Source organism: Rhynchophorus ferrugineus, unplaced genomic scaffold (genome assembly GCF_030347505.1).
Source record: "Rhynchophorus ferrugineus isolate W39M unplaced genomic scaffold, kcgeb_rfMv2 rfM7, whole genome shotgun sequence".
Classification (NCBI taxonomy): domain Eukaryota; kingdom Metazoa; phylum Arthropoda; class Insecta; order Coleoptera; family Curculionidae; genus Rhynchophorus; species Rhynchophorus ferrugineus.
In genome coordinates, this window is record NW_027472586.1 from 14,446,491 (window position 1) to 14,465,109 (window position 18,619).

The 18,619-nt window shown below is 33.0% G+C and overlaps 1 protein-coding gene across 4 annotated transcripts in view; it reads left to right on the forward strand.

Moving 5' to 3' along the window:
• Nucleotides 1-18,619, forward strand: part of LOC143199972 (uncharacterized) — a 54,243-nt gene that overhangs the window by 11,819 nt on the left and 23,805 nt on the right. For all 4 annotated transcript variants that reach the window (XM_076410172.1, XM_076410170.1, XM_076410169.1 and 1 more), the window contains exons 2-5: nt 2,635-2,755; nt 2,815-2,975; nt 4,176-4,391; nt 5,687-5,894. In XM_076410172.1, coding sequence (XP_076266287.1) covers nt 2,686-2,755; nt 2,815-2,975; nt 4,176-4,391; nt 5,687-5,894 — 655 coding nt within the window. In that variant the 5' untranslated portion in view covers nt 2,635-2,685. The remainder of the gene's footprint in view (nt 1-2,634; nt 2,756-2,814; nt 2,976-4,175; nt 4,392-5,686; nt 5,895-18,619) is intronic.

Here is an 18,619-nt window from a genome sequence, read left to right on the forward strand (position 1 = left end):
TTTGATAAACTTTCACGATTTTTGTCCAAGCCTCTTGTTTGTCGAAACTTTTTTCCTAAAATTTTGAAAACTAAAATTAGGTTCCAAAGGTTTCAGGAATTGCATAGATCCAAAAGATTTGAAGAGTTTTTTGCAGTAGCAGTTGTTAAATTTCTTTTAAAAATATTAACGATATAGAGGTAAATAAAGTATATTAAATATTTGTAATAAATACATTTTATGATAGGAAAACTCTACTTTCATATTTTGTTGGCTATTAAGAAGAACACCACAGTTTTTATTTGTTAACGAATGGATTATCTTAACAGAATGCGTTCAACTTTTAAAACCCATTGAAATAATGACTATCGAGTTATTTGGTGAAAGATATCCGAACGATCTCTTTAATTATATGGTTAATAAGAGGACTGCAACATTCCATCAAATCCAGGATTTTAACAAGTGAATGGGGAAAAAATGACAACATTGTCTACTAGATGTCATCTAAAACTGACAATTTTAGAAATGAATACGATATGCGGGAAATCCACATTTTTCGATCCTAGATTTTAAAAAGCAGGATTTGGTATTGCAAATAATGCAATGCAATAATGCAGAGGCGATACAAAAAGTTATCATAAAAGAGGTATCTTCCATTCTAACTTTAAAAAATACAAATATAGTTCCACAATTCGAAATTCAAGACAAAACTACTGACCAAGGATGTATTGACCTCTGGAGATATTTTGATAAAATTACTATTCATTGGGCGTTTAGAAAACCCATTGGATTTTTAGCAAACCCATAAAATGAAACTACCTGTATTATATCAGTTACACGTAAAATATTCCTCTATACCCGCAACATCTGTCCCCTGGGAACGAGTTTTTTCAAAATGTGGGCAAATAATTAACGATCGAAGAAACCGTCTCACGGGAGAAAAGTTGAACATTATAATATTCACAGTACTTTAAAAATATTTCTATTCAAAAATAAATAAAACTATTTAAAAGGGTCTGGAAGTTATTGTACGATCATTTTTAGGTTCATCATGGATTAGATTTTTCAATGATTAGGTATACGTTTACATTTTATTTAGTAGTTCTGATTATTGAAACTCATTAGTTCTTAGGTTTTATTTGAGTTATATTGTACTATTTATATTTATTATGCTATGTTATTTAAAAATAGCAATTAATGTATCAAAACACGATAAAACATTTGTGGTGTTATTATTCCATTACTTTTTACACATCCACAGAACATTCAGTATAAAAGTAATCCTACTTCCTTTAAAATTATATTATTTATTACGTGATAATAGAAATTAATTTTTTTTTCTTTTCTTTTTTAAAGTTATCACCTGAATGAATATATATACATCTCTGTCTCGCGTATACTACAATTGGAAAAATAAAGATATTTAAAATTAAATGCTCCAAGCATTTATCTCCGTCCTTTCCTATCGCACATTTTATACAGACAAGAATTCGTACTTCTTCGTCTGACATCACGAATGGGAAAAAACAGTTGAACCGTGCATTTGACTGAAAATAGTAATTACTATTTTCAGTCGCTATTTTTTGACTATGGACTGTTTCGACTGTTTTGCGACTATCGACTGTTTCGACTGTTTTCAGTCGATAGTTCCCAACGTTAGTTATAATGATCAATAGCGTAGTAATTTACATTTATTACTACTTTGTTGATTATTCAAACTAGTCATTTTACTCTACGATGAGAGAAACATGTGTAATTTAATACACTGTGCTTGAATTTCGACCACAGGGCTATCACTAGTAATATTAAATGGTTATAATACTAAACTGTTACTTTAGAGTTACTTTAGATTTAGAGAAATGTCACACCATCAAATTCAATAGTTAACTTGTTTAACAGTTATTTAAACTGATAGTTCGCAGTTTCGCCAAAAGATATCTCTGTTTGAAATGAGTACATGTAAATAATTTTAACTGGTAAATTTCGCCATACTGTCTCCATAAGAGATTCGGTAATAACCAATAGTCTAAATAGAGGTTATATTCAGTTGTTCAGTAAGATTTAGTTGTTAAATGTGACATTTCTCGATTCTCTTGGATTTTTCTTAAAACTAATGACAATGTCCATTTCTAGTAATCTTCGCCATTGTTAATGATCGGCCTCAGTAGACCTGACGTCTGATATTGTTAGCCTGCTACGATCTTGATTCATGTATTTTCATCCTAAGTCTCAGAATTATATAGAAGAACGTCGATATATTTAGTCTCATTTAGTTTGATTTCTCATTGCTTGACCAAACTGTTAATTTTCTTTGCTGGCGATTGAAAAGGTATAGTTGATTCTTAATTATATTTAGCTACAGCCATTATGACAGTATCATTCGCCCCTACTATATGAGTAAGTAAATGAGTACATGTAAATAATTTTAACTGGTAGTGCCAACAAAATTTCCGAAATTGGTGTCCTACATTTTATTCGCCCCGTGCTGCCAATATAATTAATTGATGACGTAGCTCGAAAGCTTTCATGATTCGTACTGACGCATCGAATTATCCCGTTCCATAATGAGTTCCGTCATAAATCATCCATCAACCCGTCAATAAAACGAACATCTCTATTAGCATATTAAGATCGAAAAAATCGTTCTCTTTTCAGTATCGTTTGTCGGGAGCTAATGGGTGCGAAGCTCGATCGTTGTTAAGGACAATGCCAGTGCTAAGGAAACGCGCTGCGGCCGAAGGCAAGGGGCTATACGTTCATAGCAGTCCACCAAGAGGTAACCAGACCCTATTCTTAATTAAAGTTGATGATAATTATCGATTTATTTAATTTTAGTGTTGAGTCTCAGCGCTGCTCATGTAAAGCATCTCATTCGTAACGGTGATATCGACAAGCTGGAGCAGATCGTGCTGGAAGGGCAGGGAAAGAAGTTGGTTGGCGAATATTCCGCCGATTACAAGACGAGAATGTTCCTAAAAAATGTTCCAGCTCTGATGGTAAGATATTTGTTGTTAATTACTATAATTTTTTACAACTTGTATTTTAAATTCAGTCAGACAGGTAGTCTAGAGTTCAAGATCTCTTGTTTACTGGCAAAACCCACTTGGGGTTGAGATACGTTGGGGTTGGTCTATAAAGGTGTTATGAAGTTTCATAAAACATGGGGTGAAAAGTCCAGGGCGTAACAAAGAAATCGCGTTTTTCTTGTTCAAAATTGGCTTTATGCATCAACGTAATCTCCATCAAATGCCACACAATCACTCCAGCGCCGCTCTAACATTTCAATGCCACTTTTGTAGAACGATTTACCTTTTGCCTCAAAATAGGTTTGTCACCAGGTGCTATCCATTCAGATGACGATCGTTTTGATTCCGGAGTGAAGTGATGGATCCATGTTTCATCCATTGTCACATATCGATGCAAAAATTCTAGTTGTTACGTTTAAACATGGCCAAACAATGCTCAGAATCATCAACATGTTCTTCTTTGTGGTCAACAGTGAACAAACGCGGCATTCACTTTGAATACAGCTTTCTAGTCAAATGCGCATATAATAAACGAACATGTTCCTTTGATATCTTTACGATGTTAGCTAACTTACGCAACTTCACTTTTCGATCATTCAAAACGATTTTGTTAATGTTTTCTGGTGTTACCGCCTCATTTGGACGTCCACTGCATCCTGCATCATCTGTATCTCTACGACCACGTTTGCCAAGTCAGCAAACCAACGTTTCATTGTTGTTTCTGATGGTGCGCAGTCCTTATAACACTTTTCAAGTCATTGCTTCGCTTGAACGGTATTTAAACTTTGAACGGTAGCTTGAACGGAACAGAAAACCAAGACAAATTGCAAGAATAAACAAATTACACTTAAAAAATTAATTAAACAAAATAGTAAAGATACGATGAACGCTAAACAAGAGATAATTCAAAAATAAGAAAGAAAAAACGAAAAAAGAAATGATGTTGCATCATAAAATTCTAAAATTAATTTTCCACTTTTATACAACTTTTAAAACGAAATTATCAAAATTCATTTTGAAATATCTGTAATAATTTGTCCTTATTTATAATATAGATTACTTGAATTCAATTATTTGATATAAGATTCCATAAAATGAAGGGCATTTGGTTTATAAAAGCCAGTTCTAGTAGAGTTTTATAAAATATCAATGGTTTTTTATTACTTTCAGTCAAAAATCGCACTTCTGCACGATTCCGTCAACAGTGATCGCCTGAGTGAGTTGCAGAGCATCCTCGACGAGGAACCAGAAAGGAAGAAGAAACTGGTGATGGCCAAAGATGACAGCGGCGTTGGATTACTCCATAAAGCTGTTTATTACGATCTCAAGGCTATATATCGATGGATACTTGACAAATTTCCCCATACTGTCTCCATAAGAGATTCGGTAATAACCAATAGTCTAAATTTAGGTTATATTCAGTTGTTCAGTAAGATTTAATTGTTAAATGTCACATTTCTCGATACTCTTGGTTTTTTCTTAAAACTAATGACAATGTCCATTTCTAGTAATCTTCGCCATTGTTAATGATCGGCCTCAGTCGACCTGACGTCCGATATTGTTAGCCTGCTACGATCTTGATTCATGCATTTCCATCCTAAGTCTCAGAATTATATAGAAGAACGTCGACATATTTAGCCTCATTTAGTTTGATTTCTCATTGCTTGACCAAACTGTTAATTTTCTTTGCTGGCGATTGAAAAGTTGTAGTTGATTCTTAATTATATGTAGCTACAGCCACTATGACAGTATCATTCGCCCCGTACCCTGCGGTATTCCTGCTATTATTTCTTTTAATTAAGATAATGTTTAACCTCAAAGGCTCTACTCAAAATATAAATGTTTAGTAGTTCTGCGAACTGTATGAGTTATATCTTGTTTAATATACAATTAAGCCCCTTACGTCCTTATTAAAAAAAAAAACGTTTTGCCTCTTTGGGGCAAAGGCTTTGAATTATTCTTGTAATGTTGTAAATTTGACCTATCGTTAATTGATTTTCTCTTAAGCCAAATTGATATTCTAGGACCATGTTTTTATCCTTTAAAATTGATTTCAGCTTGTTAAGCTTTCTTCAAATAGTAATTCAACTTAACAGCAATAAGTAGCTTGTAAGATGCAAGACATTTCACTCAAGACCATATGGATTAAATGGAAAGAACATATTTTTGATATCCGTTCATACCCGTTGTTATTTATATGTGCAAGATAAAAAATTAATAGTTTTCATCTTACTCATCTGATATAGTTTCGTGTGAATTGTTTGTCTTAACTCAAGTTACCATAGTTGAATGATGATGAGTGAGATCTTATATGGTGTGATTTGAAAATAAGTGAAATTGATTTCAACAATTAACTCAAATCCTAATCAATTCTGACACTGATCTTCACTTAATTACGATAACCCTGCGCTGCAAATTTCTCCATTTACAAAATGCCATCATTTTGATTGTATAAAGGTAAATAATAATTATAACGGCTGAAAGAATCTCTAAAACCGTAACTTTGATTGATCTGAAAGTAGAGAATCTTCTCATTTAATACCAGTTATTGCTAGTTTAGCTATATTTTATGTTTAATTTACATATTATATTAAGATTTTGAATATTTTTCACTAGTCATTATAGTAGCTAATTACAATAGAGATGCATTTAATTTAAATTATTTTTTCTCCTGTTTTTAGGAAGGTAGAACGCCCTATTTTTACACATTACTCTGCAAAGATCCAGGAACCGCCCAAAAAGTATTGATAAGCGCTGGTGCCGATCCATCCGCTGTCGATTACAAACAACACTCTACGAAATATTACTCGAATCACCTACAAGAATTGGAACTACCAAGTGGTCACAAAACAACGTCACCATCAAGAAAAAGCACAGCCAGTAAAGAAAGTAAGATTAACACACATATATTTTTTGATCACTGAATAAATCACTTCAATATTCCAATTCACCTTAATAACCACTAGGAACACATTAAAAATATCATACACATATCCATCTTAACTTGTCACAAAACAATAAAAGCATTGCATATTTAGAAGCTCATAATTCTTATATCTGGCATCATTATATATTGAGTTATTCAGATATGATAATTTTACAGCAGTTCTGGTTAAATATATTGATTTAGTTTTAGGATTTTTTTATAATATATTAAATGAAAGTATTTACATAATTGTTATAATTCTTTCAGATTAGCGATATTATCGAGAAATATATATATTTATATCTATGTATAATGTATATTTACTATGTTACGTTGATCAAGGCTCTGGTAAACTGGATAACCTGTAATATATATATATATATATATGTATATATATATATATATATATATATATATATATATATATATAACAATATCTTGTACAAAATTTTGTAGACCAAAATATAACTATACACTAAACATAAAGTGTAATAAAACAATTTTCTAAATATTTTTCTAAGACGTCGATTGTTTAAAGTATTTGTGTAACAGATTTGATCATTTATCCGAGTGTAAATGTAAAAGAAGGCATCTGTGTTGGGCCAGATATTCGTAAAATGCTGTTTGATTATAACTTCCAAGCAATGACGGTTAAAAAAACTACAACTTAATCTCAAACTACAACTTAGGTGTCTGAGGAGCCTTTAAAACTGGGGTGATAGGATTGCAATTTAATGAAAAGCATGGGAAATTTTTTCATCAGGACATAAGAGTCACAAATGACACTAGTAATGATGGATTACTAACAGGATCGGTGATTACCATTGGTCATATCACAGAGAACAATAAAATGCATCATCATTCTCCAAGTATGAGTTTTTGAAATAAAAGAAGCTTTTTACTATGCATTGTGATATTTATTTTACCTTAAAAAAGCATTTATTGACAAAAGTTGGCACACCATATATAAATTAAAATATTTAGAAAAATTCTTTCAGAACAAATTGTAATCAGAAGGCGTCAAGTTTAATGATTAAGTTGTGTACCGCAAAAATTCGAGCTGCAATAGTGGATCCTACACAACTCCTGCAACGTGTGGTTGAGCGCTGTCCTGTAAGAGGATGACTTTGCCTCTATTACTAGCTATTGCTAGTTTTTTTGACATAATACGTCATTTCATTTGTTCAATAGATATCGGTAAACATATTCAGTAACAGTATTACTGGAAGTTTTTACAGAAATACTGGAAATTAAAAACAAAACTATAAATGACTATAGAGAAATTTAACAGATGATAAAGAAACTGATTACTCACTCTGGAAAGCCACAAAATATTTAAAGCGCTTATGACTACACAGTTAACCTATAAGAGACATATGTGGGCACGTGATAATCACCAAAAAGCAGAAGCATTTGCTGAATATCTAGAAAAAAATTTCAAATCAAACGAAACTACTATTGAACATAATTTGCTGGACATAGAAGCTGAAAATTCGATGATTGAATTAGTCACGCCGAAAGAGTTAACCAAAGTTATTAAAACTGACATTAACCCCACGAAAAATCACCAGGATACCATTTACTAACAGGAGAATTACTGTAAAAACTACCAAGAAAGGGAATTATAAAATTCACCAACTTGATCAATACAGTATTAAGATTAAAACATGTCCCAGACATTTGGAAGATGGCGGAAATTATAATGATCCCAAAACCTGGGAAGTCACCAAACGAAATAAGAGCTTATTGACCTATATCACTGCTGCCAGTAATATCTAAGGTTGTTGAAAAACTCCTGTTAAAAAGAATAAAACCGAATTTGAAAAAGCCTACGAAAGTAAAAATGTATGCTCAGCTATATTTTTAGATGTAGCAAAAGCCTTTAATAAGGTTGTGCATAAAGGTCTTGTTCATAAACTACAGAAAATGCTACCAAAACACACTGAACTATTAAAATCATACATTACAACCAGAATGTTTATAGTCCAACAAGAAGAAACTTACTCTACAATAAAAGAAGCTAGAGCAGGTTTACCACAAGGAGGTGTACTGGGACCAATGCTTTATCTAATCTACACTTGTGATATACCACAAATGGAAAATATTACGATGGCTGCATTTGCTGATGATACTGCGATTATAGATGTCGGAGACAATAGCGAAGAAGCCTCACGAAAATTAAAACAGGCAAGTGACAATATAAATAATTGGACACAAGCTTGGAAAATAAGAATTAATGAAAGTAAATCTGTACATGTGCAGTTCACCTATAAACAGAACAGTTCTTGGAATGAACTTCGCTGTAAGGGACATATAAAGAAGAAAAGAAAAGAACTGGAATTGAAATATAGGAAAATGTACTGGCTAATTGGCAGAAAATCACAATTAACAGTACATAAGAAATTGCTATTTTGTAAGCAAATTCTAAAACCTATATGGACATACGGAGTTCAATTATGGGGATGTTCTGCAAAGAGTAATATAAATCAAATACAAATTTTTCAGAACAAAGACCAGAGAGGCATTGTGGGTACACCCAAATACTATAGGACTGATTACCTTCATGGAGACCTTCAGATACCCACAGTCAGTCAAGAATTCAAGAGAATTGCAAGGCGACATGAGGAAAGACTCCATTCTCATACGAATATTGAAATACTGCCACTATTGGATACCACCAGAACAGGACACAGACTCAAAATACTCAAACCATCTAATCTTGTGTAGTGTTGTGTAGTGAGGTGCATATATTAAAAAAATTAGCAGTGACATGTATAAACATTATTTAACCAGAGACTGAGATTCCGATGGGTTTTCCTAGTTATATACGTATATTTAAGTTATTATAAAGACAAATTGTAGGTTAGACGGAAACGACTAGTAACAATATATTAATTAAATAATAAAAAAAAAACAACTGCTAAGCTCTCTGAAAGTTCTTTGAGGGTTTGTGGAGGGTTTTGGTCCAATAAGTTTTTCAATTCATTTTCGAACTATGTTGGTCTTCCAGGTCGTTCTTTATTACTGACATCGAAATGACCACTTAAGTCGTCATCATAAGTGTCTAAGCGTGTTTGATTAGCTTCTGCAGATTTATTCAAATTTAACAACAAAAGTAAGAAACGAGAAGTCGAGAGTTCATTTCGTCGCTCCATGATTAATGTCTGTTTTCACTGAATATTTTAATACTATTAAAATGAACAAAGTTATTTTATGCCAGTTTCAGTTATTTAATAATCGTTTCCAATTAATACTTCGCATTCTCATGCCAATAGATATAGCTGAAAAATATATAAGAAAGAAGTGAATACATTTTATTACAGCAAATTGCCAAACAGAACTACAACAGTTTAGTATTTAAGGAAAGAAAACGTGTATATATAATAAAGTTGATCTATACAAAAACAAGAAACATTATAATTTTCTAACTTAAAATTACACAATTTTCTTAAATATAGATAAATATAATTACGTTGCGCTAACAACTAATTTATAGTTTGAAAGGTTTCAGCACATGGCAATTTAAAATATTTTTATTAATATTGAAATTCTCTTAATTTGTTAGATCTAATCACAGTTGAATATATTTTAATTCCATTGTTAGCAAACCCGGCAATAATTTGACATGAATCTTTCTGTATCTTTAAATTTCGAATCAAATATGATTCAATCATGAACAATTGTTTCTTATAAAAGATGAATAGGCACAGTAGCTTTTTAATAAACATAGAATGAATCTATTTAGACCTAATATGCGCCGTTTTGTTTGATAACGTGTTGCCATAATGGAAGTAATTCCGTTATGTCTCTCTGATAGAAGTCATTGTTCTTACTGTCAAAAACTGATGAAAATCACTAGCAAAATAGTTTGCCATGAAGAGAAACAGGTGGTAATTACTTAGTGTCAGGTTCAGCCTGTAAGGTGGATGCAGAAGAACCTCCCAACCAAGCTACGGTATATTCTGGCTCCTGTTCTAATGACTAAAGTTCTGCTTCTGGGTACATCATTCCTCACATATTTGTTCACAGTATAGATTCGAATTAAAAGTTTGGCGGTGAGTTCCTTGGCAATCCCACCAAACGTACATCAAAACCTTCTTGGCTTTGCCACCGTTTGTGCCAGAAGTGAACTTCAGCTTCAACTGCAACCGTTTTCGCTTGACAGTGCGGTTAATTTAATTTAGAAACGGGCCGATTTTATTACGATTCCAGTCGATTTAACTTGTGAGGCGCCCACACATCCCACCTTTTCTGTATCCAGCATTTTCCAAAGGGTCCAAGACCCCAAGGGATTTTTTTGGGCAACGTTTCGGTCCTGAGCAATAGAGACAGTGTTTATATGACGGTCGGGCTCGGTGATTTCTATGATTTTATCAACATTTTCGACAGTTGGCCTTACAGTGGTGCATATTTAACTTTACTGAGTGACTAGACCAGGGGTGGCAAACCTTTATGCATCAACGTGCCACTTTTCTAAATAAATGTTTGGTGAAGCTATAAATATGCCGTCAAATAATTTTGACTTCGTGATTATTGGGACTACAATAATACTAAATAATATTAACTCACAACTCTTTATTCATCGCATAAAATATTGTATACAGACGTTGAAAAATATTATAAAAAGTTTAATTAGGTACGTTACATGCGTACCTAATTTAAATAGGAAATAATATTAGTGTGACTTCTGTTAGATGACAAATAAATTATATTAGGATTGTACGATGTTATTTTTAGCAGAATGCATGGTGAAATGTGAGTCGTCTGTCAAACAGTTTCTAAGGGAGTCTTTAAATACTATTCATCTATGAAAATAATAACTCGCAGGCATAGACAGATGAAAATATGGTTAAAATAGTACTAGCCAGCTTTTTCAAACAGTTAAATGTGTATGGTAATGAATTTCATATTTTAAAAATTTATTTTATATTGCTTGTCAATCTTTCTTTTTCAATTGATTCCAACATTTTCCTTGTTTTAATAAATTAATGATTCCATATTGAACTGAACTGGAAATCAATTTCTGCTCCATTTCAAACTCTTCAATTTCCAACCAATCGAACTGTGATAAGACGAGTTTATCAAATGATGTCACATCAGAGTATATAATGAACTTGAGTGTTTCCGATAATTCTTTGAATTGAGAAAATATCGCTGAAAATTCCTTCATTGAAGAATCAATTACAGACATAAATTCTTCAATAACTTCTTTGCCTGGCTTCTCATGTATCTCTAAATCGTTAATTTTTTTTTCAATTTTGGAAAATGCTTGTGGTTTCTTGTAATAATATCGTTTTTGAAAACAGGTAAGTTAGCTTCAAAAGGGCGAATAAGATATATCATGATGGTAATTGTTTTATTTGTACCTTGAAGCTTAATATTCAATTCATTGAATCGTTGGCATTGTTATGTCTGTAAAAAACATCAATTTTGGAAGCCACATAACATACAACAACTGTGGGTATTGTTCAATTTTTCGGTTACATTTTTTACTTAATACTTCACGGTGACGTGCCTAGAATATTGTGTCGGTCGGTTCGCCATCCCTGAGCTAGACTGTCCTTGATTGGCACATATTCAACCGACTGGCTTGCATTTTTATCTGTATCGAGGAAAAAATCTAAAGTATGGTTTTAAAAACTCAATCAGCCATCATAAACACTAAGAAAAGTTTCTTCAGTAAGAAATGCCAGCTTTCTAGCGCCATCTTTAAAAAAATAAAACTACTTATTGGCAAAATAATTAAGTAATTTAGTTTTACTGTTGACGAACAGATAGTGCTACACGAACTTATTGAACCTAATATTTTGCATATCGATTTTTTCATTTTTCTTACCAACAAGCGAATAGAAATTAACATATTTACAATGTGGAAATGTTTGCGTTCGCATAATGACTTTGTTTCTAAGCCATGCGAGCTTCAACAGATATCGTCAACCGACAAAATCTAAACAAAAGCCGTGCCGGTTGCCTGTTTATGAATCCGCGAGTGTCGAAAGGTGACGGTGTCGTGCAATCCGTTCCGACCCGTGTCGTAATTATTGCCGTAATTCGAACAAATCGTTCAATTAAGATAGATGGCGTTGAAACGCGAGGTAATACTCATAGAAACAGGCGGACTACGCCCGTTGCCTATCACCGGCCCGACCAACCGTGGTATCAGGTATCATGGGAGGGGGTGTTGGGGGGTATATCTCGAACTATCGTCGCAGCAGACCGGGTTAATTATACCCTCATAGCGTTACCGTTAATTTTGCAAATAGTTTTGTCGAAATAGTTCGAATGTTTCTATTTCGTTTAAGTTGGTTTTTATTAAACTTTAAGTACTCCTGCAATTAGAGTGTCATTTTTTCTATAACATTTTGTAGTTTGTATTCAATACCTGACACAAACGTATCCCTATCAAGTTCAATGAATTATTCCTTCTTGTCTACGTTTATTCCAAACCTTTTGTCTTAGATTGTTCAGCATTATCACGTACTTGAATTTTTTTCAAATTAAATATGAAAAACTGAAATAGAAAAACATTAATATGCTGAAGATTTCTGCAAGCGATTGCTGAATATTGGTAATGGCCGTGTTCCTGTCGACGAATCGAGCGGATTAATTTTCACTTCTTCAGCATTTTTGCAATTTCATTTTATCGAAAGAAGACCTCATCAGCAAAGTATTTCCAAACATCATTGTTAACAACACAGATAAGAAATGGTTAAGTAAGCACGCTTTATGCTTAGAAATCTAAACCAACCAAAACTATGCAGTGGAACTCGCTTGTTGATAAGAAAACTGATAATGTGATTCACGGGACAATACTCAAAGGAAAATTTAAAGATGAGTTAGTTCTCATTCCAAGGCTTCCGATGATCTCGACGGATATACCCTTTGACCTCAGTTCCCGATTCGTCTTGCTTTCGTCATGAAGATTAACAGATCACAAGGCCAATCATTGACTGTTTGTAGTGTCAATTTAGTAAATTCATGTTTTTCTCATGGTCAGTTGTACGTGGCATGTTTACGTGTCGGCAAAACATCCGTTCTATTTGTTCTTCCGTCTGATAAAAAAAACAATAAACGTCGTATATCTTAAAGTGCTTGAATGAAGAGAATTAACCCAATTGATATTGTTGATTTTTGTACTTTTATATTTTTTGTGTGTTATTATCTTAATAAAAAACTGCACTAAATATTTGTTTTATATTCATTGTATTACTTCAATAAAATCATCAACTTAGTTCAGCTAATAAGCAACACGACATTCATTGGCTATTAGGCTATACAAAATTCGCCGGGGTAGATAGTCATTTTTACATCCTTTAAAGTAGTTGTTACTATGTTTTTTTGGGCAATGTGAAAGCTTGTAACTACTAGAAAACGTTTACACTTATAATCGCTAATATGATAGGCAAGTTCTAAACTCTTATGATTAGCCTTTAAAACTAAGGTGATAGGTTTGCAATTGAATGAAAAACATGGAAAAATGGTTTCATAGGGACATAAGAGATGGATAAGTTGATTGTTAATGAAATTTAAGTACTCCTGCAATTATAATGCCATTTTTTCTATAACATTTTGTAGTTTGTATTCAATGCCTGACTCAAACGTAACAAGTTCAACGAATTATTCCTTCTGGTCTACGTTTATTGCAAACCTTTTGTCTTGGATAGTTCAGCATTATCATGTACTTGATTTTTTTTCAAATTAAATTTGAAAAACTGAAATAAAAAACATTAATATGCTGAAGATTTCTGCAAGCGATTACTGTCTATTGGTAATGGCCGTGTTCCTGTCGACGAATCGAGCGGATTAATTTTCACTTCTTCAGCATATTTGCAATTTCATTTTATCGAAAGTAGACCTCATCAGCAAAGTATTTCCAAACATCATTGCTAACAACACAGATAAGAAATGGTTAAGTGAGCACACTATTTTGGTGCTTTTTGCACAATTTAGCTTCTAAATCTAAACTAACCAAAACTATGCGGTGGAACTCGCTTGGTGATAAGAAAACTGATAAGTAATGTGATTCACGGGATAATACTCAAAGGAAAATTTAAAGATGAGTTAGTTCTCATTCCAAGGTTTCCGATGATCCCGACGGATATACCCTTTGACTTCAGTTCCCGATTCGTCTTGCTTTCGTCATTAGGATTAACAGACCACAAGGCCAATCATTGACTGTTTGTAGTGTCAATTTAGTAAATTCATGTTTTTCTCATGGTCAGTTGTACGTGGCATGTTTACGTGTCGGCAAAACATCCGTTCTATTTGTTCTTCCGCCTGGTAAAAAAAAAAACAAAAAACGTCGTATATCATAAAGTGCTTGAATGAAGAGAATTAACCCAATTGATATAGTTGATTTTTGTACTTTTATATTTTTTGTGTGTTATTATCTTAATAAAAAACTGCACTAAATATTTGTTTTATACTCATCGTATTACTTCAATAAAATCATCAACTTAGTTCAGCTAATAAGCAACACGACATTCATTGGCTATTAGGCTATACGAAATTCGCCGGGGCAGATAGTCATTTTTACATCCTTTAAAGTAGTTGTTACTATGTTTTTTTGGGCAATGTGAAAGCTTGTAACTACTAGAGAACGTTTACACTTATCATCGCTAATATGATTAGCCTTTAAAACTAAGGTGATAGGTTTGCAATTGAATGAAAAACATGGAAAAATGGTTTCATAAGGATATAAGAGATGGATAAGTTGATTGTTAATGAAATTTAAGTACTCCTGCAATTATAATGCCATTTTTTCTATAACATTTTGTAGTTTGTATTCAATACCTGACAGAAACGTATCCGTATCGAGTTTAATGAATTATTCCTTCTTGCCTACGTTTATTCCAAACTTTTGTCTTAGATTGTTCAGCATTATCATGTACTTGATTTTTTTTCAAATTAAATTTGAAAAACTGAAATAAAAAACATTAATATGCTGAAGATTTCTGCAAGCGATTGCTGATTACTGGTAATGGCCGTGTTCCTGTCGACGAATCGAGCGGATTAATTTTCACTTCTTCAGCATTTATGCAATTTTATTTCATCGAAAGAAGACCTCATCAGCAAAGTGCTTCCAAACATCATTGCTACCAACACAGATAATAATTTAAAGATGTTAGTTCTCATTCAAAGGCTTCCGATGATCCCGACGGATAGACCCTTTGACTTCAGTTCCCGATTCGTCTTGCTTTCGTCATGAAGATTAATACATCACAAGGCCAATCATTGAGTGTCAATTTAGTAAATTCATGTTTTTCTCATGATTAGTTCTACGTGGCATGTTTACGTGTACAAAAAACGTCGTGTATCATAAAGTGCTTGAATGAAGAGAATTAACCCAATTGATATAGTTGATTTTTGTACTTTTATATTTTTTGTGTGTTATTATCTTAATAAAATACTGCACTAAATATTTGTTTTATATTCATTGTATTACTTCAATTAAATCATAAATTTAGTTCAGCTAATAAGTAACACGACATTCATTGGCTGTTAGGCTATAGAAAATTCGCCGGGGCAGATAGTCATTTTTACATCGTTTAAAGTAGTTGTTACTATGTTTTTCGCCAATGTGAAAGCTAATAACTACCAGAACACGTTTACACTTCATCGCTAATATGATAGGCAAGTTCTAAACTCTTATTTTTCTGATTAGCCTTTAAAACTAAGGTGATAGTCTTGCAATTGAATGAAAGGCATGGAACAATGGTTTCATAAGGACATAAGAGATGGATAAGTTGATTGTTAATGAACATTAAGTACTCCTGCAATTATAATGCCATTTTTCTATAACATTTTGTAGTTCAAGTTCAATGAATTATTCCTTCTTGCCTACGTTTATTCCAAACCTTTTGTCTTAGATTGTTCAGCATTATCATGTACTTGATTTAAAAAAAAATTAAATGTAAAAATTAATACAGAAGAACATTAATACGCTAAAAATCTCTCCAAGCAATTGCTGACTATCGTCAGCCAATAGTATTCAGTTATTTAGTTATGGTTTGATAGCACCTGATTAACCTCAAAACTACATAACTGATGAATTGATCGATCAAAAAAAAATACTCAAAGACATCAAGTCAAACAAGTATTGAAATCACTTGGATGGGAGGTTTCACCGAAACTGTCGTACTCTCCTGACTTGGCTTCATCCGACTAAATAACCAAATCAAATAACAATAAATATAATATATAATCAATAATTGATCATATTTAACAAAAAATCATAATTAATGAAACACTATAAACAATTTCAAGTCGCAAAAACTGAATTGTTCTCAATATAACATCGCCCAGTACAACGTTGCCTACTTTCCAATCATTCGGCAACGATCCATCCATAAATAGAAATCGAAAAACGAAAAACCTTCACTTAACACCGGACAATGGGGAGTTCGACGTACATCACTCAATAATCGGGTCTGACCCCATTCGCTTCATCCATACTAGTTTTTTTTTCAATAAAATTTCACCTAAAATAATCATTACGAATGGGAACGAATACCTTTCCGAAACATTCGACCTATGAATCAATTTCTTCTTTAAATATTTACGTTTTAATGAATCTATCACTGATATTATAGAGAAATTTATTTAACCTAATTTATATACTTGAAGAACACTTGACGGATAATGTAAATTTAAGAGATTAGGTTGCAAACATGTGTAAGTAAAAGTCGAGATTAACACGATGGACGTTTCCATGTTAATAGATTTCTTGTTTCCTAATCATTAAAAAAAATGTTAAAAATGAGAATGGTTGTAATATATGAATCAACATTGAAGATTCAGTGCCAAGTGTAGCATCAAATTGATTCTTTGTTTCCAATGCTTGATACCGATCCAAAATTTTTGCAAATCTATTTTATGGGTAACGAGAAGAAAAAAATTACATACTGCATATCCATACAACCACATCGAGCCGATGGAGGAGAGATAATACTTTTTTCCATTTCCCCATTAACTAAGTTTAACCAAGCTTCATTCTGAGGACTACATATATTTGCCTGATGTTATCAACCGTAACATAGATGGAACAACATTAATTCCATCACATTTTATTTCACCATCATATATTGTAGTCCGCGTCATATGTAAGAATATATTTAAGACACCATAACTTTGGTGCGTGTATACGGTCTGAGACAGAACTTCTATGTGCAATCCAAACTGTCCAAACAATCAAAAATCAAACATCAATATACTGCAATGATATTTGTGTGTTTGAATGAGCACTGTGTGTTTCAAACAAAATTTAAAATCGTTCAACCATTAATAATTTAACTATGTTTTGGCAGAATCTTACCTACCACCTTCAGGTTTCCTTCCTTCCTTTTGTTCTAGTTCTTGTTACACAAGCTGAATTAAGTTAATTGATGACCGTACAACAATTTGAACAATCTTGAAACCTTTGCTCAAATTTCCAGTAGACTAATTTATTTAATATTTGTGCTAGGAATATCATTAGTTTATCTCTTAACCAATAAGTTTTCTCTTATTTCTGATAGCGCTATCTATGATTTTGATCGATGTTTTTTTTCGGAGCTGTTCATTGTGTCTTCCGCCAAGAAGATCGATTCATTGAGTTACCTTAATGTTACAGATGTCAAACTGTAACAGTGTCTAAGTCTCGGAACCATACAGAAGGTTTGGCAGGATAGGAATTTGAGACAAAACGAATTGTACTATTGATTGTAATATTTCCTCTCTTCTCTACGCATCATCTTAGAGAAGAAATTCGTTCAACTTGGCTTATTACTGAGCAATAGATGAGACTTTCTTCTCTTGTATTACTGGCCCCAATTATTTGAACTCCCACACTTACTCTAACTGGACCCCCTTAAAATTTAAAATAGCTAGCGATCCGTCATTTGTCAATACTTCTTCATTAATTCTCGGCCAAGTAGCTCGTAACATCATATTGAAAGCTATGTCTGCTTCGAAAACATTTCTTTGCATTCTGCGGCCACACCACTCCATTTTCATTTTCAGTACGAAACTTTTTCAATACGTATTTTGCATGTTCGTCCTGCGGGATGTTTTTATTGTATAATTTTCACATCGGCAGGTTTTTCTTTTCAGAATACGTGCCGAACGTAAGTGACATGAGTGGATTTGGTTTGGTTTGCCTTTATTCTCCATTAGTTAAACCATTTCCCGATTTTGTTCCGATGATATTGCCCTGTGAGACACCCGAGTGTACTTCGAGAAAAACAGAAATTAGTCATTATACTTGATCATGAAGCTTCTTCGGTTGACAGTATATGATAATATGAATGGGGAAGCGTCAGTTTTATTTTTCATGCCCGACTTTATTAAATACTTGACTTGTGTCCGGAAAGGCGGTCTACTTGTTCGACCGTCCCTTGATCCTCACGGAATCCAAATTGCTCGTTCATTGTGTTTATAGATCTGTATGAGGTCCGATTCTGTGGTGATTTGCCTGGTTTGGTCACCATTACGACTTGAACAATTTACACTTGTCTTGGGAAATGTTTGGGATTAAAGTAGGCGTTAAATATTTTGACGAGGCTCATGATTCTCTTTTGTGGTAGATTTTTCAAGAGAGCTGCGTCGGCAAGATCATAGCCACTCTTCAACGGCTTCTACATTTTCAGTGCTGATTAAAAGCATTCTACGATTTTCGGTTGTGTGGCCTGATCGGACTCCAAGAATGACT